The sequence below is a fragment of the Setaria viridis genome, chromosome 9 (genome assembly GCF_005286985.2).
Source record: "Setaria viridis chromosome 9, Setaria_viridis_v4.0, whole genome shotgun sequence".
NCBI lineage: Eukaryota > Viridiplantae > Streptophyta > Magnoliopsida > Poales > Poaceae > Setaria > Setaria viridis.
The window spans coordinates 5,100,614-5,126,276 of NC_048271.2; the positions used below are offsets into that span (position 1 = coordinate 5,100,614).

General features: G+C 47.2%; 4 protein-coding genes across 4 annotated transcripts; 2 read left to right on the forward strand and 2 right to left on the reverse strand.

Annotated features, from left to right (window-relative positions):
- Nucleotides 1-5,276, reverse strand: LOC117840025 (cyclic nucleotide-gated ion channel 2). The gene is made up of 7 exons (XM_034720480.2): nucleotides 5,066-5,276; nucleotides 4,239-4,908; nucleotides 2,440-2,655; nucleotides 1,608-1,933; nucleotides 1,175-1,286; nucleotides 852-1,088; nucleotides 1-730 (listed from the first exon to the last, which is right to left on the reverse strand). The coding sequence occupies exons 1-7, from the start codon at nucleotides 5,101-5,103 to the stop codon at nucleotides 143-145; spliced, it is 2,187 nt and encodes a 728-aa protein (XP_034576371.1). The 5' UTR covers nucleotides 5,104-5,276; the 3' UTR covers nucleotides 1-142.
- Nucleotides 5,277-7,235: 1,959 nt separating this feature from the next.
- LOC117837638 (alpha-1,4 glucan phosphorylase L isozyme, chloroplastic/amyloplastic) lies at nucleotides 7,236-14,128 on the forward strand. The gene is made up of 15 exons (XM_034717365.2): nucleotides 7,236-7,505; nucleotides 8,326-8,558; nucleotides 8,643-8,744; nucleotides 8,999-9,175; nucleotides 9,319-9,594; nucleotides 10,047-10,318; nucleotides 10,463-10,580; nucleotides 10,671-11,129; nucleotides 11,231-11,383; nucleotides 11,499-11,627; nucleotides 11,816-12,052; nucleotides 12,259-12,335; nucleotides 12,549-12,735; nucleotides 12,830-13,030; nucleotides 13,684-14,128. The coding sequence occupies exons 1-15, from the start codon at nucleotides 7,301-7,303 to the stop codon at nucleotides 13,798-13,800; spliced, it is 2,943 nt and encodes a 980-aa protein (XP_034573256.1). The 5' UTR covers nucleotides 7,236-7,300; the 3' UTR covers nucleotides 13,801-14,128.
- A 1,954-nt stretch (nucleotides 14,129-16,082) lies between these two features.
- LOC117837640 (probable WRKY transcription factor 57) lies at nucleotides 16,083-19,881 on the forward strand. The gene is made up of 4 exons (XM_034717366.2): nucleotides 16,083-16,645; nucleotides 17,702-17,854; nucleotides 18,082-18,569; nucleotides 19,522-19,881. The coding sequence occupies exons 1-3, from the start codon at nucleotides 16,323-16,325 to the stop codon at nucleotides 18,554-18,556; spliced, it is 951 nt and encodes a 316-aa protein (XP_034573257.1). The 5' UTR covers nucleotides 16,083-16,322; the 3' UTR covers nucleotides 18,557-18,569; nucleotides 19,522-19,881.
- A 1,914-nt stretch (nucleotides 19,882-21,795) lies between these two features.
- Nucleotides 21,796-24,703, reverse strand: LOC117838247 (UDP-glucose 6-dehydrogenase 5). The gene is made up of 2 exons (XM_034718198.2): nucleotides 24,543-24,703; nucleotides 21,796-23,609 (listed from the first exon to the last, which is right to left on the reverse strand). Exon 2 carries the CDS (start codon nucleotides 23,586-23,588, stop codon nucleotides 22,146-22,148), a length of 1,443 nt encoding a protein of 480 aa, XP_034574089.1. The 5' UTR covers nucleotides 23,589-23,609; nucleotides 24,543-24,703; the 3' UTR covers nucleotides 21,796-22,145.
- Between the last annotated feature and the right edge of the window lie 960 nt (nucleotides 24,704-25,663).

Below are 25,663 nucleotides of genomic sequence, written 5' to 3' on the forward strand. Positions count from 1 at the left end.
TAGGAAATTATTCCGATCTTCTTTAAATGACGAACTCGAATCACTAATTCACTTACAGAAGATGACAACGGTATAGTACAGTGTACAGTACAGCCATGATGAGGCCGGCACAGCTAGGAATAGGATGGTCCTTCCCTCCTGCTTACTCGAGGTGATCGTGCGGCCGAAGCGACATGAACATGGCCGCGTAGTGCCTGAGCCGCCGGTCCCCATCGTCGGGACCGGCGGCCAGCGGCGGCGCCACCATCGCGGTCACGTCCATCTTCCTTGCCCTGTACCGGCGCCACGCGAGCTGGATGTTGACGGCGGCCCAGGTTCGCCAGTTAGACGAGTAGTACCGCGCCGTGTGCTTGAGTTTCTCGTTGGCGAACTTGTACCGGAAGTGTTCGGTGATGAACTGCAGGTCCGGCGCGTCGAGGCAGAACGCCTGCGCCGCCTCGACGCACTCGAACGTCGCCGACGACGCCGGGAGCCGGTCCACGAAGGGGCGGCGCAGGCACCACGACAGCAGCTCGTCGCCCAGGAAGTTGCCCGCGCCCAGCATGCACGTCGCCACCACGCCCTTGGTCAGCGGCTGCGTGCTCCGGAGCTTGCCCTGCAGGATGAAAACCATGCGCTGCACCGGGTCGCCCTCCCGGATCACCTTCTCGCCGCTGGAGAACACCAGCGGCCGCAGCCGGTCGCAGATGTTGTCCAGGATCAGGTCGTCCATGCCATGGAACAGGGGGACCTGACAAGAACAAAATTAAAACAAGTTTTATCGCCCAGTCGTGCAAAAAGAAAACTGAAACAACAAAAAAAAGGCAAAATCTCAGCAACTTTACTGACCAAAAGCGCTTCAGAGACTGTACCTGCTTAACCAGCTCGAGGCAGAGGTAGCGCTTGATGTCACGCCTGAGTCCTTCAGGCAGGTCCTTGATCATCTCCATCTCCTCGTCTCCAGTGACGGCCGCCCAGCGTTCGCGCTCGAACTTGCGGACCCTTTGCCTCAGGCGGGACGGCAGCTGCCTCCGTCTCATCCACCATTCCATGTCCCGGAATCGCAGCTGCATCTTCCGCTTCCTTGCCAGGACGGCATGCAGAAATACCTGCAGATCCAGTCAGTTGTAGTTAGTGAAGTGTTGTGAATTGTGATACGATGGTACAGAAGGACCAAACGTGAAACTGTTTTTACCTGTATGTTTCCTATCAGCAATGTGAATAGCATCAGGCCACTGAGGACATTGATTATGCTGAATATCACCTCAAGACCATTGCTTGTTGGGGCGAGGTCGTTACCGAAAGTACTGCCAAGCATTTCAAAGGAATTGTACAAGTTTAAGAATATGCAGTTGTTTTCACAAAAAAGAAGAAGAAGAAGAGAACATGCAGCTGTTAAACACAATACGGCAACAGCATTAAAACAGGTGAGGAAATACATGCATGCAACAATAGTATAGTGTTTTTAGTGGAACTGGGGCATCAGCTTAATGCATGTTTATTCAAATAAACAATATAAGAAAGAAAGAATATTTTTGAATAATAACAGATTATTAAGATAATTATTTTTATAGAGAAAACAGCCTCAGTGTTGGAGGCAAGTGAAACTAATCTCTAAAACTGATTACCTGAGAGTCATGAGGCCCCAAAATATAGGATAGAGTATTTTGACAGCAAGCGAATTGCTTGATATAACAGGAAGAGCCCCCAAATAGATTCCATAAGCAAAGGACCCATTTCCACTTAGACAAGTAGACATGTTTTGTTGACTGAAGGAGGTCATGTTTGCATCACATGCGAGTCCATTAACATTCGATGACCAAGGAGGATGAAAACATATCTCCTTGGAACAAGCAAGTGACATTAGATCGCAGCTGTTATTTTTCTTGCATTCTTCCTGAAGGCAGGAGGCAATACGCTGAATTGCAAGAACGTACCAACAACCACCTGCGATCTGGAAATGGCAGAACATTGATAAACAATCAACATTACCCAAATAATTCAGCATGCATTAGTCTTAAGTCCAACACCAATTTTACATGAATTCTACTAGGGATGGTTGTCCTTATTCTGGCGAACTAAACATCATTGCAAACATAAATTCTCACGTAGGCAAAAATTTTACACTTTGTCATTGCGCATTTTTATTGGCAGACTTTGGGCAAGCATCCTGTTTCTTATTTAATCACTTCTGATGATTTAATTTGTTAGGACGTTTCCCTGTTGGTGTGTTGGAATCTAGTGCCCACGAATAATAAGGCTGTACTGTTGAAATATAGACCAACCTCTTTTCATTTTAAAAATCAAATCAACATTGACTACCCTAAGTCACTAACAACCAGATATCAATGAATAACATTCTCAATTGCACTCTATGATACTTTGAAAGCGACTCTGGGACTCCACGTCCACAATTTATTCTATACTTTCGAATTAATTACAGAGGAAGGGAATACTCACATGAGATGCAATGAAATAGGCAAATAGATTTAGACCAAATCCCCACCATATTGTTCCAAAGATGTAACCAGTCACCTTCTGCATTTTCCTCATGATATGAATACTGTGGTACACCTTGGGGAGGAATTGAAATATGAATATGAGCAGCAATATTGTCATGATAAGTTTAACTTGCTCCTCCCTTATTAACTTTGGTATAACCAGCCAGAAGATGATCTGCAGAATTTGAGACCACCTTGTTGAGCAAAACAAGACTTACAAAGTAACGGAAAACACATAGTTCAATTATTTATTTTTCTTTGTGAGCACTGACAGAAAAAACTACAAGAACATAAGAAGAAAAAAAAACAGAAAACTATTAAATTCTGCCTGCGATATCCTTCTCGAAAAGCTTTTCTCAGAAAGCTGTTGTTCAACCGGTGCCTGCCTGTCAATTTTCTAACAGTACATCATTCGAAATATTATGTTTTCAGATAATCTGAGATAACTCCCTTAGTGCAGAAAAAGCATCACATAAAGTAAACGTGTAGGGGAAGGAATCTGGGTGGCTAAAAACTATTCTATAACAAAAAGAGCATGTGGGTATGGCTGACAGGTTTAGCTCTATACAACTAGCCATGTTGATTGTGGATCAATCAGTTAGACGAGCAATAAAATTCAAATTATCCTTTTGATGATAAACAACCCCATCAATAATCCATCCATTGATTTGGGAAGGATAGAATTAACGTATTCCATCCATGACAGTCCAAATAAGCATGGCTCCACATAAAAAAAAGCCATGCCCCACGCATAATTGACAAGTGCAATCATGCGAAACAAAAAAGAATATGTGCCAAATATTATGCGACAAAAACTAGACCTCACTTGGAGAAATTACAAGATTATCTGAATGGCAAAGACTGACAAAATAGATAAGAAAAGGAAATCGGATGGCATGAACAGAGATCAGACAAGTCTCCCTAGAACTCTAGGCCTCTATCCATATGATGGTCTGGTCGATCTGAACTCTGAAGCGGTGGCATATGTGAAATGGAAATATCCTAACAGGCCGCAGGACAAACCACAATTTTTACACTCCTGAAGCTTGTGAAAAACATTGCAATCTGATCGGCTGATGGGTCATAGAAAACTGAAAACATCCCAAAAGCCCACACTACCATCAGCACCATGCTGGTAGGCATCACTGAACCATCGTTTTCTATCCACTTTTATTCCATCAATGCTGGTTATCTCATTGTAACCATGGTCATTTTCAAATCCTACTCCTACCACGATACTGTTTTTTTCCTCACATCACATGATTGCATCCGAACGGTCATATTCAAATCCTACCTCCGGCAATCATTGTCATCGATCCGTACTAGTTCCGTAAGGGCATCAAACTCTATCATTCTACGGGTAAACTCCGACCTGAATTCTCCATCTATCCCAGCAATCACTCTGGGGAGCGTCATGATCTTTCAAGAAAACAGCAGCCCCCCTGCCACCGCACACATGCCTGCCAGCATTGCACCTACCTCGCATCAGCTCACTACTGGGCACTGTTGTACCTGCAATGTACTCGTGTGCCCTACTTCTGCAGTTCCGACAGGGACTGAAGGGCGTTGTGCTCTGTCTCAGAACCAGACACGAAACATGTCCATAATTTGGGGGCGTTTGATCACTCAGGCCCTCGCCTACACCGCTACAGCGTCGGATTGTAATGCTTGGAATCTTTGTTCGCGATTTTTTTCATGGTGAAAAATGGTAGATTGAGTTCGGGGGAGGCAGGTGGATGCCAGCAGGCAGCAGCTGACCTGCGGTAGGGGGAGGATGACGAAGAGGTCGAACCAGAGGCCCTTGAGGGAGCGGGCGTAGTGCGCGGCGATGGCGCGGGCGTCCCAGACGAGCTTGCCGCAGCCGACGACGAGGGACTCGCGGGAGACGTAGGCGAGGCGGAACTGGAGTAGGACGTGGCCCAGGTGCGCGACGTCGGCGCAGGTCCGGAGCGCGGTGACGGCGGCGGCGAGGCCGGCGTCCATGTAGAGGCAGGGCTGGCCGCCGCGGCCGACGGAGAGCGCGTAGAAGAAGAGCGGGTCGACCGCCAGCGCGGCGGCCCGGCCCAGCAGGATCCACCGGTTCCAGCGCTGCACGCGCTTGCTCCGCGGGTCCAGCACGGGCCCGAACAGCCACCGCGCCGCGGCGCCCGCGTGCTGCGCCGCCGACGCGGACGGCGAGGCCTGGGCCTGCTGCGCCCGGACGGGCACTAGCGAGGAGCCCGCGTCGGCGTCCCAGCCCGGCGAGTGCACCTGGTCGCAGGTCGTGGAGTGGAACGCCGGCACCCCGGGCTGCGTGCACGCGTAGCACTCCCCCGCCAAGTGCCCCGCCGCCGACCGGCCGCTCCCGCCGCCGCCGCCGCCCCCCGCCTCCTCGTCCCGCACCGCGCCCGGGCTCCCCCTGACTCCATCGCACACTCGCTCGAGCAGCCTTGCGAAGGTACGAACAAAATCTCAGCATCGCAAACACCAAACAAACACAACAGACACCCCCAAGTCCACCGCGAAGCCATTGCCGCAAACTTGATGCTGATGGACTCGATTTCTTGAAATGAAATGAAACAGACGGGGATCGAGCACGAACGAACCTCGCGGGGAGGGAGCGGAGGAATGCGAGGGGAGGCATGTCGTCCCAACCACGGCGGGAACCATGAAAGGACCCTCGCGCGGCGCCGGCCAAGAGGGAGGTGCGGCGCGGGTTCGAGTCCCAGTGGCAGTGAGTGGAGGAGCTCGCGCTGCTCACCCTGCTGGCCCTGGGCGCGTGGGATGGGCAAGTAAAAGAGGAGAGAGAGGCGGAGTACAACTCAGCCGGGGTCCCAAGTACGTGTCGACGTGGCGCGTACGTGCGGCGTCCTTGCGCGCCGGCGCGGAGCCGGGAGCCCTCTCCCCGGGGAGTACACCTACCGGATTGACGAGAGCAATTGTTCCTGGTGGGGCCGCATCCTAGTACAGGTGAGCCGAGCACATCACCGAACAATTATTGTGATCGTGCTGGGAGTTTTATTCCATGATCCGATTTTGTATCGGGACCTAGATATATATATATATGTATATATTTGTCCGGTTTAAGTAATGGACGGAGTTGGCCCATCAACACCGGCTGCCGAACGGGTCACACCTCCCTCGCCGAACCAACGAAAATAAGCCCTGCAATAAGCTGTAACGAGGCTATCTCATTTCTCGTATGCACTTGCACGTTCTCGTTTGCTCCTGTACGACGGCGGCGGTGCCACGGCTACAAAGGTACCAACGCGTCTTTTTGGTGGTACGTGGAAGGGATGAGGCGGCGAGCGTGACCGCCTTGCGGTGTGTGTGGTGTGCGGCTTGGACTTGGATGGAAGTGGAACCTTGTGGTGTTGTACTGTAGTGTACGGGGTGTGTGCCGGCGGTGCATGGAGTGGGTCCACGCGAGCGAAGTAGGCGACGGAGGAGAGCGTACAAATACAACGCATGTGCATGTGCGCCTGGGCCTGGGCCTGTTCTGTGGGATTCGCATGCTGCTGCTGGTCGATACGTACGTAGCTTGGGCCGTTGCGGGGTCAGCTGGGGGAGGCAGGATGGGCCTGAAATGGTTGCATCGGCGAATGCTTCCGTTCTTTTTTACTCGGGCAGTGCCTCCTTTTTTGAGAGAGAGAATGCCACAAGTTTGACGAGTCACTGTGAAATAAGATCACAGTACAATGGAGGGTCATTTAGCGTAAGGAGAAAAACAGGGACCACCAAATGACAGGCATTAAGCGCACATGCTCGTATCTCACGACGAAGGTTTATATGGTTGGCTATCCTCTACCGCTGAAATTCCACACAAACCCATGAAGATTGGAGCAAGAGAAGAAGGGCGTGCACATGAATTTTCGATCAAATCCCAAGGTAAGTACTGAATTCAACCGATTTTTTCAGATATCTAAAAGGGTTCAAAAGGAAAGGAAAAAAAGAATAAACCGAAATGACAACGTCAGCATGAACATGGGATGAATCATGCCAGGAGTCGCCTCTCGAGGTGGTCCCTCTCGTCGATGAAACGAAACATACAGAGACATGCTTTTTTTTGAAACGAACAGAGACATGCTGTTCGCTGCTTAGTGTGCAGTGTAGTGTACGTCACTCAAATTGATCACCAAGTCTCAAGGAACTGCTATAGAACACAAAAACTGCAACAAACTGAACAAATTTGTCTAGCTCTTCTCCCTTTTATTTACCTTTTTCCCTTTCCGCTTGGTCTGGCTCATGGGAATTGCACAAAACTACTAGCTTCCATTGCACGCAGCACCATGCAGCACCAGCACTTACTTGTCCAGAAAACAACACCATAGCAAAAGCGCAAAATACTCTCGAAAAGGACCTTTGAGAAGAAAAAAAACAAAAACGTATAAACCAAGGTGCTCTTGAAAACCGGGGGGGATGAGCTTTAGGAGAGGGAAACTCTCACTAAAAGGGGAGTCATTTCCAGCCGTCGAAAAAATAGGACAAACGGCTTCGGCAAGGCACGACGATTCTCAGCCGTCGAAACGCCGCAGAAGGATACAAGCTTCCCCCAACGGCACATGAACCACGCGCCCCCACCGTGGCACCGGGCGCTGACGTGGGCCCACAGACCAGCGGCACAACACGTGCGTTGCCCGCACCGTCTCGCACGGAGCCACGGACACTCCACGCACACTTGCAGCGAGCGTGCTGGGCGCACGGCAACGGCGGAGACGGGAGAGGAGAGATATTTTAAGCGCCCCCTCGATTTTCCTCCGCCTCGCGAACTAGTCATCACCCATCGCATCGCCCGCATCGCCGCAGCGCTTCCCACTGCACGCGCACGCGCAGGCGCAGCAATGGCGACGAACGCCTCGCCGCCGCTGCAGCTCGCCACCGCCTTCCGCCCGCTCGCCTCCGCCGCTGGGGGCGGGGGCGGGGGCCTCCTCGCGGGCGGCGGTGGGGTCGCGACGGGGCGCGGTCGAGGGCGGGCGCAGCGGCGGGTCGCGGCGCGGAGCGTGGCGAGCGATCGGGACGTGCAGGGGCCCGTGTCGCTCGAGGAAGGTACGTGGCTGCGCCCTCCTGCTGGTTCCGACGTCTCGGGTGAGGTTTGGGTGGCAATGCGGTTCGAATTGCTGTTGATTGTCGCGATTCGGGCGTGTGATCCTTGCGCGGTGCGGACGCGCGGTGCGCCCGCTAGGCTGCTGTGTGTTTCCCAAGCCAACCATGGTGAATTGCTGATGCGGGTGGGCTGACTGGGTTAGTGGTGCTTTTGTGCGCGAGCATTGCTAGATTAGTCGCAGTTCGTGTTTTAGATTATCGCCAAATTCGCGAATAAACTTTAAAATGTCTTCTCGGAATTTAGTAAAACTGGGTCTGTTCTGACGGCCCTGCACCGAACAGTCGGACACCGTGTGGATAATTGCAATAATTTTCTGGGTGGTGTATTGAGATACAGCTCTAGTTTGTTTGTGCGGTAATCCAATATACACCATACTAAGTTCTTAACTAGCACAGTTGTATCCATATATTTAGGCTTTTCGTTTCTTCTGAAGGTATCTTAGACACTGGTTAGATTCCAGGATCAGTGAACCAGACAATAAATAAAAAGGATCAATCAGTGCAGGCAGAATATTCTGTGAGACTCTGTAGATATAACGAGCTGATGTGGCTGCAAATAAAACGTGTCACACCTTGCCCTTAAATTTCAATTATACATATACTTGTTGCAGGTGATGATGTTATATACGTGCCACATGCAGGTCGCTTTGCACTAATTTCCAAACAAGTGCAATGCTTGGGTGCTTTTCTTTTAATTGGCAATGTAAATTACGTACCGTGTCAGATAGATTTTAAGGTTCTAAGTTATGGTCTTTCAATACAGGGCTTCCAAGTGTGCTAAATTCCATTGACTCATCTGCCATTGCATCAAACATCAAGCACCATGCAGAGTTCAAACCCTTGTTCTCTCCAGAGCACTTTTCGCCCCTGAAGGCTTACCATGCAACTGCTAAAAGTGTCCTTGATGCACTTCTGATAAACTGGAACGCAACATATGATTATTACAACAAAATGAACGTAAAGCAGGCATATTACCTGTCCATGGAGTTTTTACAGGTGCCACAACCTTCTTCCTACCTCATTATTTACCTTTTGCTAACTGCATCCTGATGTTAATTGGTCATTCTATAATGTATGCAGGGAAGAGCTCTCACAAATGCTATTGGCAACCTAGAGCTAACTGGTGAATATGCAGAAGCATTAAAACAACTTGGACAAAACCTAGAGGATGTTGCTAGCCAGGTAAGGTTTGTTTATGAGACTTGGTTCGTAGTCTGTAGCGAAACATTGCCATGCACTTTCATTATTTCAAATACCCCAACACATTGACTATCGTTTCTCATTTTCTATAATGTGGCTTGTGTTTAACTGTTCTTCTTGTACCTTTTAGAAAGAGTCAGTCTATAAACAAAATGCAATAAACCTTTATTGATGCCTTAAATGCTCAGTATTTAGAAACCTTAAGTTTGGGATATGTTGTATTTGCTGGGAAACAGGAACCAGATGCTGCCCTTGGCAACGGTGGTTTGGGCCGCCTGGCTTCTTGTTTTTTGGATTCTTTGGCAACATTAAATTATCCAGCATGGGGATATGGACTTCGCTATAAATATGGCCTCTTTAAGCAGCTCATAACAAAGGATGGTCAAGAGGAGATTGCTGAGAATTGGCTAGAGGTACCAATATGACTTCTTATCTCTGTACAATTTGATCTCCAGAGATTGATTATGTTGGTATATTGGTAAAAAAGTGAGTAATTATTTAAAGATCTGCCTGTTAGCTTCTTATGCCAATCATGACTGCACATTATATTTTTCAGATGGGATACCCTTGGGAGATAGTAAGAAATGATGTCTCCTATCCTGTGAAATTCTATGGTAAAGTGGTTGAAGGCACTGATGGTAGGAAGCACTGGATTGGAGGAGAAAATATCAAGGCTGTGGCTCATGATGTCCCTATTCCTGGCTACAAGACTAGAACTACTAATAATCTACGTCTTTGGTCAACAACAGTACCAGCACAAGATTTCAGCTTGGAAGCTTTCAATGCTGGAGATCATACCAAGGCCTATGAAGCTCATCTAAACGCTGAAAAGGTGTAGTTTGTATAAAAGTCCTTTTTGAGTAATTAATTCTCAGCAAACTTAGTTTTGAAGGCGTACAGTGTCCAATTGCATCTATAACCTCTTAATTTGGCTTTAAAACTTGTTTAGCATGTTATTTATTTTACATCTCGCTCTTCTTGGTGCCACCTTCTGTTGTAACTAAATCATAAACTATGGATTTATTGGTATTGCTCATCTGCATAAATCCGAAGGAGTTGACAAGATTTGGTTCTTTATTTCCGTACTTGATAGCATGTGTGATTTATGTTTATGTTTCGGTTAGTAGACTTGTCCTCACATCTTTGGTAACTTTTTTGTTTTATTTTTGGTTTATAGTTTAGTGTTATGTTGTGCTATTAAACACAGAGTGGCTTGAGATGACTTTGGAAAGGAGTTATTATTCCTAAATTATGTCTGATTTACTGGTGTTCTCATCATGCCAGATATGCCACGTATTGTATCCAGGGGATGAATCACCGGAGGGGAAAGTCCTCCGCTTGAAGCAGCAGTATACATTATGTTCAGCCTCGCTACAGGATATTATTGCTCGCTTTGAGAGTAGAGCTGGTGATTCTCTCAACTGGGAGGACTTCCCCTCCAAAGTTGCAGTGCAGATGAATGACACTCATCCAACACTATGCATTCCTGAGTTAATGAGGATACTGATTGATTTTAAGGGATTAAGCTGGGATGAGGCATGGAGCATTACTGAAAGGTATTTGCATTGCCAAAATCATCTGATCTTGAAATTTAATTAAGATCTCAATATAATTTATGCCATGATCTTCCTGTTCTAGTTAACTTATTTTATTTCCTCATTTTTCTCCCAATTGATGCTGAATTTCCTACTCATTTCCAGAACCGTGGCATACACAAATCATACAGTGCTTCCTGAAGCTCTAGAGAAGTGGAGCTTGGACATAATGCAAAAACTTCTACCTAGACATGTTGAGATCATAGAAACAATTGATCAGGAGGTATTAGATGTGCAGAAAAGTCTTATGCAATTTATTTCGTGGTCTTTAACTTGACTTACATTTCCTTTTCTCTATCCTTGATTGTAACAGCTGATAAACAACATAGTCACGAAGTATGGAACCGCAGACACTGCACTATTAAAAAAGAAGCTGAAAGAAATGAGGATTCTGGATAATGTTGACCTTCCAGCTTCTATTGCCCAACTATTTGTTAAACCTAAAGAGAAAAAGGAATCTCCTATTAAATCAAAGAAGAAATTACTTGTTAAATCTTTGGATACTATTGCTGAGGTTGAGGAGGAAACTGAGTTGGAAGAAGAGGAGACAGAAGTTCTATCTGAGACAGAGGAGGAAAATGTTGAATCTAAAGAAGTTGAAGCAGAAGAAGATTCCGAGGATGAGTTAGATCCGTTTGTAAAATCTGATCCTAAGTTACCAAGAGTTGTCCGAATGGCAAACCTCTGTGTTGTTGGTGGACATTCAGTAAATGGTGTAGCTGAAATTCACAGTGAAATTGTGAAACAGGATGTGTTCAACAGCTTTTATGAGGTATCAAATGAGGATTTGAATCTTATCTCTCCATGTTCTTATAATCATTTGGACACATGTCATTCCTCATCTGATCATCTTTTGGTGTTTTTTTTTGGCAGATGTGGCCAACTAAATTCCAGAATAAAACAAATGGAGTGACTCCCAGGCGTTGGATCCGGTTTTGTAATCCTGAATTAAGTACAATAATTTCAAAGTGGACTGGGTCTGATGACTGGGTGCTTAACACCGACAAGCTTGCAGAACTGAAGAAGGTATTTCCATCCAGTAGTCTGTTTCCTTTTTCAATTTGCTAGTAATTTACAATATGATATGATTTCCTTGTTACCTATGCTGTATTTTGTTCTAACAGCAGTTGTCCTGTAACAGTTTGCTGATAACGAAGATCTGCATTCGGAATGGCGTGCTGCTAAATGGGCTAACAAGATGAAGGTCGTCTCTCTTATAAGGGATAAGACAGGATATATTGTCAGTCCAGATGCAATGTTTGATGTGCAGGTATATTTATGTAGCAGAATATCAGGGCTGTCTGGTGGGTGAAGTTCATGGTCATAGTGGTTCAAGTCATTAGTTCAGGCCTGAACTCACAAGGAAAAAATAGTAGACCCTTTTAGGTTTGCTCATTCTTATTAGAAAACTTTTATTATTTGTTGGTTGACTTAGGATTTCTCATCTGGATTCCTTAGGTGAAAAGGATACATGAATATAAGAGGCAGCTGCTAAATATCCTTGGAATCGTCTACCGCTACAAGAAGATGAAAGAAATGAGTGCAGAAGAAAGAATCAAGAGCTTTGTTCCAAGGGTATGCATATTTGGTGGGAAAGCATTTGCAACATATATACAGGCAAAAAGGATTGTTAAATTTATTACAGATGTTGCAGCTACTGTGAACCATGATTCAGACATTGGAGATCTGTTGAAGGTAATTTGATCCCTTCTTAGGATCACTTGCCGTATTTAATTTCCATCTTATGGTAATATCCATATGTATTCGACTAATTGTCTTGTTGCTACCAGAAAGCAACACCTACTATTATGTTGATGTTTAACCACACTACTTCAAACAGACAACCAATGATCATAGTGTTGACAGTCAAAAGCTCTGAGGATTTTTGTTTTATTGTCCAGGTTGTATTTGTTCCAGATTACAATGTTAGTGTTGCTGAGGCACTCATTCCTGCCAGTGAATTGTCCCAGCACATCAGGTAATAATCTAGCTACAATTAACGTTCTGCAAATAGACACAAAGGACTTTTACCTAAATTAGTTGAGGTTGAAATTTCCATGTGACTTTTCATTTATTATGTAGCATCACTAAACTATCTGTTTCATTGGGGTTAGCACCATTCAGAAATGCTGTCACTGTTTTTTGTTTCTATGGAGCATGTGCTTTTCTTAACCTCATATTATCCATTCAGTACTGCTGGAATGGAAGCTAGTGGGACCAGTAACATGAAGTTTGCAATGAATGGCTGCATTCTAATTGGAACTTTAGATGGTGCAAATGTGGAAATCAGGGAGGAGGTTGGAGAGGAAAACTTTTTCCTTTTTGGTGCAGAGGCACATGAAATTGTGGGTTTGCGGAAAGAGAGAGCTGAAGGAAAGGTACAGCACTTGTTTGTATAGTGATGCCTTTTGTCAAACTAGTAAAGTGTATCAATCAAATTTATAATCTTACCACTTTCTTTTCCGCTTGTAGTTTGTGCCTGACCCAAGATTTGAAGAGGTTAAGGGATTTATCCGCAGTGGTGTCTTTGGGACTTATAACTATGATGAGTTGATGGGTTCTTTGGAAGGAAATGAAGGTTATGGTCGAGCAGATTATTTCCTTGTTGGAAAGGATTTCCCCAGTTATATTGAATGCCAAGAAAAAGTTGATGAAGCTTACCGAGATCAGAAAGTAAGTTCTCCAGCTTAACGCTGCTTATTTTCTTGGTTCCCTGATATTATTATGCAAACTTCTAGTCTTCTGATGTTTTATATGTAGTGTTTCACTATAGCATGACCGAACTAAATCGTAGCAACAGTTTCCATTTCAAATTGCAATACTTTCCAATGCTGGAATAGATAAGTGTGCTGTCAGAGAACATTTGCTGCAAGTTATGTTCTATTGCTTAAACTGCTCGTAGATGAAGTTTTCATCAAATAGCAGGACTATTGGTTCAGAAATGTGTTTGTATACATTTCAAAAGTAAGTTTACTAGTAAACAATATAATTAGTTGTTGAGATGTTGAAATTCTCATGTTAGTAACTGGTGTACTTCAGAGTTCTACATAATTGTTTCTGAACAAACTTGAAAGATGCTGCTCTGTCATGTTTCCTTTTCCTGCATTTATTTTTCTTGATGGGTAAGGTTTGAGGGGATCATCAGATTGGGCGCATTTTGCATCATTATTTAGACTGTAGAGTTTGGCATTTACACTGTGCTACATTAATTGCGGTCGATGCTCTTTTGTTCTTTTTCTTTTTGGCATTGTCTATCATTGAATATTTAGTGTCATTTCCTTCTGCTCATCAACTCACTACTCATGTATTCATACTCCTACCTGCAGTTATGGACAAAGATGTCTATCCTCAACACAGCTGGCTCATCCAAGTTCAGCAGCGATCGGACAATTCATGAGTATGCCAAGGATATCTGGAACATCAGACCTGTCATTCTCCCCTAGAGAGGTGTGGGTATTATCAGGCTATCAGCGGCTCCATTTCCGGCAACCCTCGGGGTTCAAGGAGCAATTGGTCAGAGCATTTGCCTCAGCCCCCTAGCAGGAAGCGCTGCTCGCCTCAGTTTTGTGTAGTCAAACGCAGGCAAGATGAGGCATGGACAAACGCAGGCAAGATGAGGCATGGATAAAGATGGCTATGCATGTTAGTTCCATCTATTGTAGTAATACTATTGGCAGTTGGTCAGTATACCCTACCTAGCTTGAAGCTGGATTTTGCCCTGTATATCCTTTAATAATGGTGGGGCAGGAAGACCATCCACCCTTTGGCTCACTGCTGTTCTGGTGACGTGTATTGTATTGTTAATGACTCCATTGCCTCATGGAGCTTCCTGCTGAGGCTCCCCTATTCTGCAATGGCCTTTTCGTATCGAAAAGGGCGGGAAAGTACAGGCGACGCTGAGTGCTAGGGTGACGTCTCCAGATTCTCCACCATTCATGGGCAGATTGGTGGGATCACGTAGTGTGGTCTCTTCATCGTGGCAAAGATCACGATCTCTAAGGTGAGAAGAAAGGGATATACGGGGGTGATTAGATAGGATCAAGAGATAGAATTGACTTCACTTAAATAAATCTGTGTGGTACGTTAGAGCAGATAAGATGTGGAATAGGGGCGAGACACGAAAGCTATGGCCGTCGTGGCTTTGCGACACCAACCGACTTTAGATTTACCGAGGGACAGATCATCGTGATTTTCTATAGGCATGCATGTTAACACTTTATAGAGAAGTAATGATGAAAAGTATTCTTTGGAGAGATTATAGAGATGCTATTAACGTAAATGGCAGGCAAGTATATTGCAACAGAGGTAGTTCATGGTAGATGCATCATGCATGGTGAAAATTTGTGCACGGCGCTAAGCCACATAGCAGGGGTTTTTTTTCGCTGCACAATTAGCCAAAGAATAGAGCCAAACGTTTCGTTTCCAGTTTTACAGGATACCTATCTCATAGTGAAGTCCACAGTCCTAGATGGGACAAATTTGAAAACAAGCGTGACTAGAATAATCACTGGCTACGTACTCGTGGCCGGACGCATAGTTTTACCTAAAAAAATGCACGAAAAAATATCGTCAAATTTTGGTAAAGTTGGGCATGAGATGTGCATCAACTACTCCGCAAATTTTCAAATCAAACCTCAGCCTACAGGCTGCAGTCACTTGCAGATTCATGTGCCTCCAGATTAGCATCTTCCAGGAGTAAGGAAGTGAAAAATGCCTTCTGATGTACACCATTTTTCTTTTGGGGTCCATGATCCCCATTAGAAATAGCATTCTTTTCGACGTCTGAATACAAATTCGTTGGAATTGTGCTAAAACTAGGACAAGACACATGACATGTTACTTTCAGTAGTATCTTTTCAGAAGCAGTTCAATCTTTTTCTCTTTTTTAGGTGGAATTCAATTCGGTGTAAGAAGCTAAAAGACGTCCTTACAGCTGAAAGCTCGCTGTGGGCCATAATGAACCTTTCAATTCACCCACAGTGTATGCATGGACCATGGAGTACAGCTAATGGTGATTTATAAAATCAGCACCGTCATTGCTTGTTTGTTACTTTGTTTATTTCCAACCTCGTAAGGGACTTGGTCAAAGCATGGATACGCATGCAAGTAAACATTTCTTTGTCCCAATCCACACTCTACCTTAATAATCACAAATTAAATTTTTGTATCTCTAAAATATATGACATTTGGATTGTTAATAAAGGGATGGTGTAGGCTCCCTCTCTAATTGGCGTGTGCTGCTTCTGTTCGAGAAAAATATATCGTTCGCTCTTTCTAATGCGTAGATTTCACTCTATATTTTTCACCATTTACAGTATAATAAATAAATTTTGCATCTCGCATACTCCCTCCATTTCAAATTGTAAGTCATTTTGATTTTTCTTAGTTAGATAGTGTATGTCTAGATTCATAATAATATCTATAAATAAAAAAACTAAATCGACCTGCATGACATAATAATATCTCTAAACTAAAAAACCAAAACGCACGAACTGACCTATCTTCCTGAAAAAGAAATATTCTAGCTCCAGCACCGGCAACACAAAACGTTCCTTCCGTCAGAAGACTTTTCCGAACTGCAATGCCTTTCCTGCCCCTCCTCACCCACTGAAGCCGCGACCAAGACCGCAGGGAAATTCCAAAACCGCCTAACCTCCACTAGGTTAGCCCTCCGACGCGTCTGCTCCGGACACCGGTAAAAATCGCGACAGCGACGCCTCGTTAATAAATCACCCCCGCGCCCGATCCGAATAATGCACGGCCCCGGCACACCTCAACGCGGCGGCGCCACACTAAAAAATCCACTCTGCTACTACTCCAAGGCACAAGCGCCCAGAGCAAACTAGCAAAACAAACCCTCAGCAAGCTAGCGCCAGTGACAAAGAGCACTCGCGCCGCCGCGGCTAGCAAGCTAGAGAGAGAGGTAGGAGATTAAACCGGATCGATCGGATCGGTGGTGCTGCCCATGGCCAGCGCCGCCGGCGACAGTGCGGAAGGGGTCGGCGGCGGCGACTGGCCCTTCGCTGGCGTTGGCGGCGACGCCTTCGCGGCGGAGTACTCGTCCGTCTTCGCGGAGCTCGGCTGGCCCGGCGGCCTGGCCGGGGAGCTGCCGGTGCTGGATCTGCCCGAGGCGGCGGCGGCACCGCCTGCTGAGGTGACGCGGCCGGCGGAGGAGGTCATGGCGCCAGCCAGGTCGGGGGACGCCGCCGCTTCGTCGAGCTCAAGCGGGGACGGCGACGGCGCCGCGCCGGGGAGCGACGATCGGAGGCCTGCCGCCGCCGAGACAGCGTAAGTGCACGCGCGGTAGCGGCAGTAGTACCTGTAGCACGAGCCGACGCTTCGCCGGCGGCGAGCGGCGGAGCTGTGATTTCGGGGCACGGAATTAAAGCGAGACTCCGCCAACACGTTCGTTCTTACGTGGGCTGCGCGTCCGGGAGGGGCAATCTCGTCAATAGCCGGCGGCACGTCCACGCAGATCCGCGTGCCGCGTCGTCGGCTCTCGCGCCGCGATTTGCGTGCGCGGATTGTTCCAAGTTTCACGCGCTTTCCTTTGTTTTTTCTCTCCTCCGTACGTGCTCCGTTCTTCGGTTCTCCCCCTTTTTATGCTGCATTTCCGTAGATTTCTATTGCTCGTATTTCCGTATACTATTCACGACTCGTATGCATACGTATCATCATTTTTTTGGTCGCAATTTGTGCATCTTTGTCTCAAAAAATAGATCCAGATAGTCTCAAATTTGCATGCTTCAAAAGTTGCTCAAGGCACCATTTCTTGACGATTGTTGGTCAGACTGCATGTTTTCAGAGTGTTTCCTTTGCAATATACATACACGATCAGTACATGTACTGATGTACATCAGTTTTTTAAGCAAAGAAGAAAAACACACATGTATGCCATGCTCCAGCGTGATGAACGAGATGGGGTTTTTTCTCCATGCTTTGCTCCCACTTTCCTCGCTGATCTGCATGTCAGCAACGTTGGCGGCGAGCGGCACATCCAGTGGGGGCGTGATGTGGTGTGGTCACGTCCGTCCTGCCATGATCGGCCGACCAATTTCCTTGTCTTACCTACCTTGGCCAAGTTCAGTGCACATTAAATCCTGCACTCCAGCCTACACTGCATTAAGTGCTTGCAGGCATGGATCGATCGAAACTGCGATCCTGGTGACAGATCTGCTCACTACTATGACGTGCCAGTACACGGAATGCCTTGTGATTAATTAGTTTAGCTTCATGATCAGTTTTTTGATTGATTACTAAAATAAACGACATGAAAGTTGTTTGAAAGTTTCTTCATGATCGGCGTCAGTCGTCTGACACAGATTTCTGGATTTGCATATGCAGGAGTGAGAAGCCGGCAGCGGCGAAGAAGGGGCAGAAGAGGGCGCGGCAGCCGCGGTTCGCGTTCATGACCAAGAGCGAGATCGATCACCTCGAGGACGGCTACAGATGGAGGAAGTATGGCCAGAAAGCTGTCAAGAACAGCCCTTTCCCAAGGTGATTGCATTGCTTCATCTGTCTTCTACCTTACTCATATCACAATCTCATTTTATGCCTGAATTTGCATGTATTCATGATCGGTGATCCATCTATCTAGAACTAAAAAACAGATGCTAAATCAACTCACATTAGTATGAGCTGTAGCTTTACCAAAAAAATCTAGCTTTGCTTTTATAAACTAGAAATTAACAGGAGAGACGAATTTGGCTAAAATTCTTGAGCAGGAGCTACTACAGATGCACCAACAGCAAATGCACCGTGAAGAAGCGCGTGGAGCGGTCCTCGACCGACCCCTCCGTGGTGATCACCACCTACGAGGGCCAGCACTGCCACCACATTGGCTCGTACCAGCGCGGCGGCGGAGGCGGCGCCGCCGCGGCGCACATCCATCATAGCGCGGCGGCCGTCGCGCTTGCGGAGCAAATGTCGTCGTTCATCCCGGCTCACCAGCTCTACAGCTTGCCGCCCTTGCACCCACAGAGCTCTCCGTCCTCGGAGACCATCGTTAGCCCGCCGGCGTCCACATCTTTGCAGCATCTGAACGGCGGCGCCGACGAGCTGCGGCGGGCAAGCTACAGCCCGAGGGTGTCTATGGTGCAGTCGCCGACGACGCCGTCGTCATCTGTTTCGCCGGCCGTTTCAGTTGAGAAGGCGGGGCTACTGGACGATATGGTGCCTCAAGGAGTAAGACATGGATGATGCTGGCAATATGGTAAAGATACTGAGCTAAAATAAGATATATCGAGTATGGATTTTATTTGTAGATATATATAGCCTCGTATAGGAAAATAAAGTTTACGTCGATATTTCGAATTTGGGTTGTATTTCCGTATTGCGTAGTCTAATTAGGCCGATATTTTTAGTTGTTTGGAGTGGCATAATTTAGTTTTTAGTTATTGGGTGGATACCTTTTATTTGTTATCCTTAACTAACCTCTAACTTTGACAGCACTACTTCATGACTTATTCAGTTATTTGTTTAGAAATGTCGTAGAGTAAGCATGTTCTCAGCTCGATCTATGTAACCTTCTATGTTGAACATGTAGTTATTGATTCCGGAGATGCACGGCAAGGTATAAGCTAGCTGTGGCACATATGTGTTGGCATGTACGTATAGTAGGAGCAATTGGCACTTCATGCGTACGTGGTGCAACAAATATACATGAATCTATGTCTGCTAGTACACGTGACTGAGTGATGACTCCACGGATTAGAAATTTTTTCCAGAGACAAAACTATCATGCAAGAGTAGTAGTGCAGTAGAGTAGTTGGAAGACTAAAGGACAGAGGATGATATATACACACATGATGCTCGGAGTTCAATTTTTTTCTTAGGAAATAGTTGAATAAAAGTTATTTTTGCTATTGCATTTCCAACGTCCCAAGTTTTGACATGCTAAGCTAGTTTGCTCGTGCTGGAGAACAAAGAATGCATAAATAGGTAAATGGCATGTATCCCTTTCAGCATATATGCTTCGTTGCCATCATCTACAAAAATCTATATAAACATGCACGCTGTATATCATATGGAAAAGGAAAGATGTGTGTATATGCGTTCATACTTGTGCACATGCAAGACCATTTCCTGTCTTTTAAATGAACAAGGATATAGAGCGACTTGACTTGACCTGTGATCTAATCCAAATCCACACACATTTATTGCAGACTCATCTATCTGATCGTGAAGTCCATCTCTCGGCACTACCAGGAAGGCAGATCACCAGCTATTAGGGCGGTTTCCTATCTCATCATCGATATTTACTTGTACCTCTAAATGACCAGCTAGGCCATGTGGATTGTTGTAGAGAGAGTATGCATACTCAGATTTAACTTTTATAGACAGATTATGGTGTTGCAGTAGCCAATTTTATCCAGAAGTGTCCAAGATTTGCTAATGATCAGTGTCACTCCAAAAATGGTGGATGTATCAGTACTTTCCATGGCAGATTTTTTATGCCAGTTAACTTGCATCAGGTTAATTAATCATTACAAGGCGCCTCTGGTAGGCTTGGCCTCCATTCTGAATTCCTAGGTTGTTCGTTTGTGCAGGTAGCTGCCTACCTACCTATGTTTTTTGTAATAACGCTTGACTATTACAACTTCAATTGGACTAATTGATGGAAAGATCTTCAGACCCCAACCTTCCCTGCGCCTGCCGTCTGGATGTGCAAGGATCGGAGGAATCTAGCTGGATAAAGCTGCTGCACTAAACTTAATCCGGTGTGGATGGAATGTTCCCTTCCGCTGGACCATGCTTCTCCACCTGCTCCCACTGGCACCGCCACTGCTACGTGAGGTGTCCCCGACTTCACATGCAGGGTTGCAGAGACGCAGGCCCGGCCGGCCGGCCGGCCGGCGCCTTTAGTAGTAGCCGGTCCTACAAAGAGGAGGACGTGTTGCATCCGCCGACGACGTCGCCGTATGTTAGCTGCTAGCTGGAAGCCTGGAAAGGCCATGAACGAATGAACCTTTCGCTTCTCTCGTTTGGTTCCTATCGGCGGCAACGGTGACGTTAGGTTATTATGCTCGGTTCCTTTCTTATCCTTCGCCGTGATTGACCGCGACCCGTGAGAGAGAGAGAGAGGTGGGTAGCTTTCGGGATTTTCGGTGGTGGTGCTCGCCGGCTGGCGCGCGGCCTCGGCAGCGAAAGGGGCGCCCGCGTACGCCGCCGCCGTCGCCGTGTGAACCGGAGCTGGGACGAAGCGACGGGTGCCGTCAGCCGTGTGTCGCCGGGAACCGGCCGGCCGACGCGTCGGTGGGAAAGTTCCGGGAAAGGTGGCTAGCTGCTGCTCCACTAGCGCGTGCAGAGGTGTGTGCGCCACTTGGCTCGCTTGACCTTGACTGATAATACTAGTCTGCAGAAAAAGATACGTTCACATCTGTTTGACGCGACCGCTGACTCCAGTGGTAGAGGATACGTACGATACGAGTACGACGTACAGGTCTGTTCTCCGGTTCTCCCAGCCGGCGGGCAAGCGACGGCGGCCATCACCACATCGGCGGCGCTCCGCTCTTCCACCGTGCGATTTGGGTAGCCGGGTCACAGAGAGTGGGCGGCGTCCCAGCCTGCGTCTCGCCATGGGCCGCCGCTTGCTCTCGGCACGGCGCGGGCGCACCCACCGTCGAAAGAGAATACAGGCCCGCGTAGAGATCGCGTGGGCCCTAAAAATTTTTAATCTTTTTTTCTTGAGGCAGTCAGTGCAGACACTCATTTGCACAACTGTCTTTAATCTATTAAAATCATATTGTAAATATTTTAGAAATCCTGGAGTGTGGTATGTTTGATGCTGTTGGCGGTACACAACGAAATTCTACTTGATTTTCGGGGCATTCTTCAAACTCTTCTGATTGAACAAGATATCGACGTATAATTTCTAAATTCAGTATGAACCGCGCAAGTGATGTAACAGAGCTTCCTTTTACTGTGTTTCTAGTCGAAGCGTGGAGAATAAGATCTCCTGAGGATACGAGAGTGAGTATCGAAAACTTATTTGATTGCAGATTATTGAACTTCAAGTTCTATCCATTTCTTTTAGCACGAATCACAACAATAATCGCAATGTGGCATGAATATCCCGTGCAACGGGGTAATCAACATGGAAAATAGACAAACTCCAAATCTCCAAGAAAGAAATCGCAACTAGGCTACGCTAAAATTGTGGACAAAGTTTACAGCAACAGCGAGGAGGTGGAATTTCACAGTAACAGCAATAAACTGGGGTCCTGGAAACTAAATAAACTGTGGAAAAGCTCACAAGCGAAATTTGATACACAGCCGACTGAAGAAGCTCATCGTCCGTTGAAATGTGAGAGAGCAAATGAGATGAAGGTCGGCTCGCATTCGAAAGGGACACTGAGAATGCACTACCTTGTTCATCTGGCACGTCGTTAACAGCGCATTCGCATTCGCTGTGGAAAGTGGAAACACAAAAGGCAGGCTGGGGCGAGTGAAGTTTTGTTATTTGTGTAAGAGAAGAGAAGAACATCGTTTCTGTAATAACTTTAGGAATACAATTGAAGAATCAACCGGCTATAGCAGGTCCATGGGTACAAGGAAATTTCCTCAAGCAGATAGCACAAGGGCTTGAGGATCTTACATCTACAGACGTCCTCCAACATGAAAACACGAAACAGAGAATACTAGCAGCACCGACCAACTTTTTATGCCTGACAGAAGAGAAAATCGTAGCGTCTCCTGCAAAAACAAACTATAATAAAGAATGGTCAACCAGTTCCTCTTCCTTTCTCGGATCCAATCCCTGCAGGCAGCAGCTCTCGGATGTGGAGACTTAAGCGACCGCGGGCATGTCCTTGAGCCAGGCGTCGAGCGGCTTGCCGATGGAGTAGACGATGAAGCCGATCTCCCTCAGCTTCTCAGGGTCGACGATGTTGCGTCCGTCGAACACGAAGGCCGGCTTCTGCATGTTGTCGAAGATCTTCTGGTAGTCCAGGGTCTTGAACTCGTCCCACTCGGTCAGGATGCACAGACCGTGGGCACCCTTGGTGGCCTCGTACGCGTCCCAGACGCAGCTCACCTGCTTCACGGCCGTGGGGCTCGTCGGCTGCAGGTGCATCGGGTGGTCCCAGTCGAACTTGTTCATGGCCAGGTCCCGCTGGATCTGGTCCTCTGTCACCTGGGGGTCGTAGATGCTGATCTGGGCCTTGTCGCCCAGCAGGCCCTTGCAGACGTCGATGGCAGGGGTCTCCCTGGTGTCACCGGTGTCTTTCTTGAAGGCAAAGCCGAGGACGGCGATCTTCTTGCCGGCGACAGTGTTGAACATGGAGGACACCACGCGGTTCACGAACCGGCTCTTCTGGTAGTCGTTGATCTTGATCACCTGCTTCCAGTAGTTGGCCACCTCGGGCAGGCCATTGCACTCGCAGATGTACACCAAGTTCAGGATGTCCTTCTGGAAGCAGGAGCCACCGAACCCAACACTGGCGTTCAAGAACTTGGGGCCGATCCTGGTGTCCTTGCCCACAGCGTACGCCACCTCGGTCACATTGGCACCGGTGGCCTCGCAGAGTGCGGAGATTGCATTGACAGAGGAGATCCTCTGCGCCAAGAAAGCGTTGGCAGCGAGCTTGGAGAGCTCAGCAGACCACAGGTTGGTGGTGAGGATCCTGTCCTCAGGAACCCAGTGAGCGTACACATCCTTGAGGGCCTGGACGGCCTTCCTGCCCTCAGGGGTCTCCCGGCCACCGATGAGCACCCTGTCAGGCTTGAACAGGTCCTCAATGGCAGTGCCCTCAGCAAGGAACTCCGGGTTGGAGAGGATCTGGTAGTTGATGCCCTTGCTGTTGTGGGTCAAGATCTTCTCAATAGCCTCAGCAGTCTTGACAGGGACAGTGGACTTCTCAACAACGATCTTGTCAGACTTGGAGACATCAGCGATCATGCGAGCAGCGCTCTCCCAGTAGGTGAGGTCAGCAGCCTTGCCAGCTCCAAGACCACGGGTCTTGGTGGGGGTGTTCACCGAGACGAAGATGATGTCAGCCTCAGCAACGTGCTTCTCAACATCAGTGCTGAAGAAGAGGTTCTTCCCCCTGCACTGCTTCACAACATCATCAAGACCAGGCTCATAGATCGGGAGGGTGTCGCTGTTCCAGGCCTCAATACGAGGCTTGGAGATGTCAACGACAACGACCTCAATGTCTGGGCACTTGAGGGCAATGACGGCCATGGTCGGGCCACCGACATAGCCAGCACCGATGCAGCAGATCTTCACCATCTTGTCAGCTAGATCTGTGACCTGTAATTGCAAAAGGTGCTTCTTAAGTGGATTGTATAAAACAGAATACACAGATCAGACATGACATACAAGTATTTCAAGTCAACTGAAGCCCTCAGGATTCACAAGCAAAAGCACAAGATCCTGAACATTAAAGCAACACTGAAATAACAGAGGCATACAGAACCAGGTTCTAAGAAAGTAACTCAACTGAACCGAACAAACAGAAGTTACCAATTTGGCAACATCTGGAAAAGTTAGCCTACCAGGTCAGACTGCATCTGAAAAGGCATATTTTGTTTGGAAGGTTTAGGACGTATTCAGATCTCATTTTTGTTAAGCAAGTATAGCGCATATCTGCCTCTGCTGATCGAAACTGACCCGTTAGCACTCTTCTCAACCGTACATCTGTAGTTAATGCTTCCTAAATTCTTGTGGAACCATACAAATTGGGGAGTACTCACTAATTATTAAGCCACCAAAGGCACCAAACCAATTGTGATCCCATTCTCATTATGTAAAGTACGGTTTATACTGAAAAAAAAGGGACAGAGTCCAAACAGAATGATGGACAGGAACCAGATCCATGACCTCTAATCCAATATGAATTTACTCACGAAAACGATATGAACAACAAGACCATATTTAACCGCGATCAGCCAGAAAGATCTGAAACTCTGACCCAAAACGAGAGCAGAGGATGCGAATTCCAGGGGGCGCAAATCCTATTCAGTTACTACACCACATAATCGTGATCCGGATCAGATCCAAACCACGAAACTCCCAGATCTGAGGACATCATCTTCCTCAGAGAACGAACTCGGGGAACAACTGCTTATACAGAACTAACTCGAGGAACCAACTACTACGCAGAACGGGATCACGATCCTCGCCTGGCACGATCAGGAATGGAAAAATCAAAGCAATCGCGCGGGATCGGGGCACGAGTCTCACCAGATCTCGAGGAGTCGCAGGGAGATCTCGCTCGACGAGGGCGGGCACCCGCACCACCGACGGAGAGAGGCGGCGACCTCGCTCTCTTCCTGTGCGCGATGCGTGTGGTAGGGGAGGGAGACGCTCGCTGCCTCCGAGTTGTGTGTGTGCAGAGGAGAGGCGAGGCCACAACTCCTTAAATACCCCGCCACGCAAACCCACCGAATCAGATCTACCCCTCCCCCTTCAAAAAATAACCGTGCCGGGTCGAAGGAAAAAAAAAGTAACCGCGTCAAAGGATGGTCGGAAACCGGAGTAGGGGGAAGGGGGGATCGTGAGGTGGACGACGAGTGCTCATGCTCATGCATGCCACCAAACTTGCATTAATCAAAAAGGCGCTCGCATGAGTCCATGACACTCTACCAAACCACTTTCCTTCTATACCCTCAGCCCCCTCTCTCTTCAAAAAAAAGGAAAGAAAGAAATTCTCCTGTGCCATCAAGCGCATAAACAAAAGGTGCTGATAAAGCTTTTTTTTTTTGCAGTTGCTGATTGAACAGTTTTTGGTGTAACTGAGCAGTCTGATTACTCTCTGATCAGATCTGGCTCTATCTCACGTTCAGTGTACAGAGACTAAGGTCAGGCGAGATGGGTGCGTACATGTAGCCCATGAACTGGAAGCAAGTCAAGGAACATGGCCTGCAGAATAACCTAAGAGTTGCTGTAATTTAATCCCGCGGTCAACTACAAACAGCAACCGAATAATTGAGCTCTGAACCATACAATATGCTACGAGTACTAACCAAGGTTGCAGAAGCTAAAGCGATGGAGACCGAGACGTAGGAAATGCGGGCCGGATCAACCGAGCCGAGGCAGTAGAAATTTTCAAAGCCGGGACACGGCCAAATCCAGGAAGCTGATGCTGATGCTGATGCTTCTCCCAACTATACTCTCCACCAAGTCACCAACCAAAACGTGTGTTTTGTTTGCTGATTAAGAAACATAGGCTGGATCCAGTGCAGGGAAACTCCAGGGCTGATGGTATAAAAGTTAGAAGGAAAAACTGAAGGGAAAATTTTCCTAGAGAGGCTTTTTGTTTATATGCAGAGATGGAGTGTAATCAGGAAAAGGAAGAACTTTCT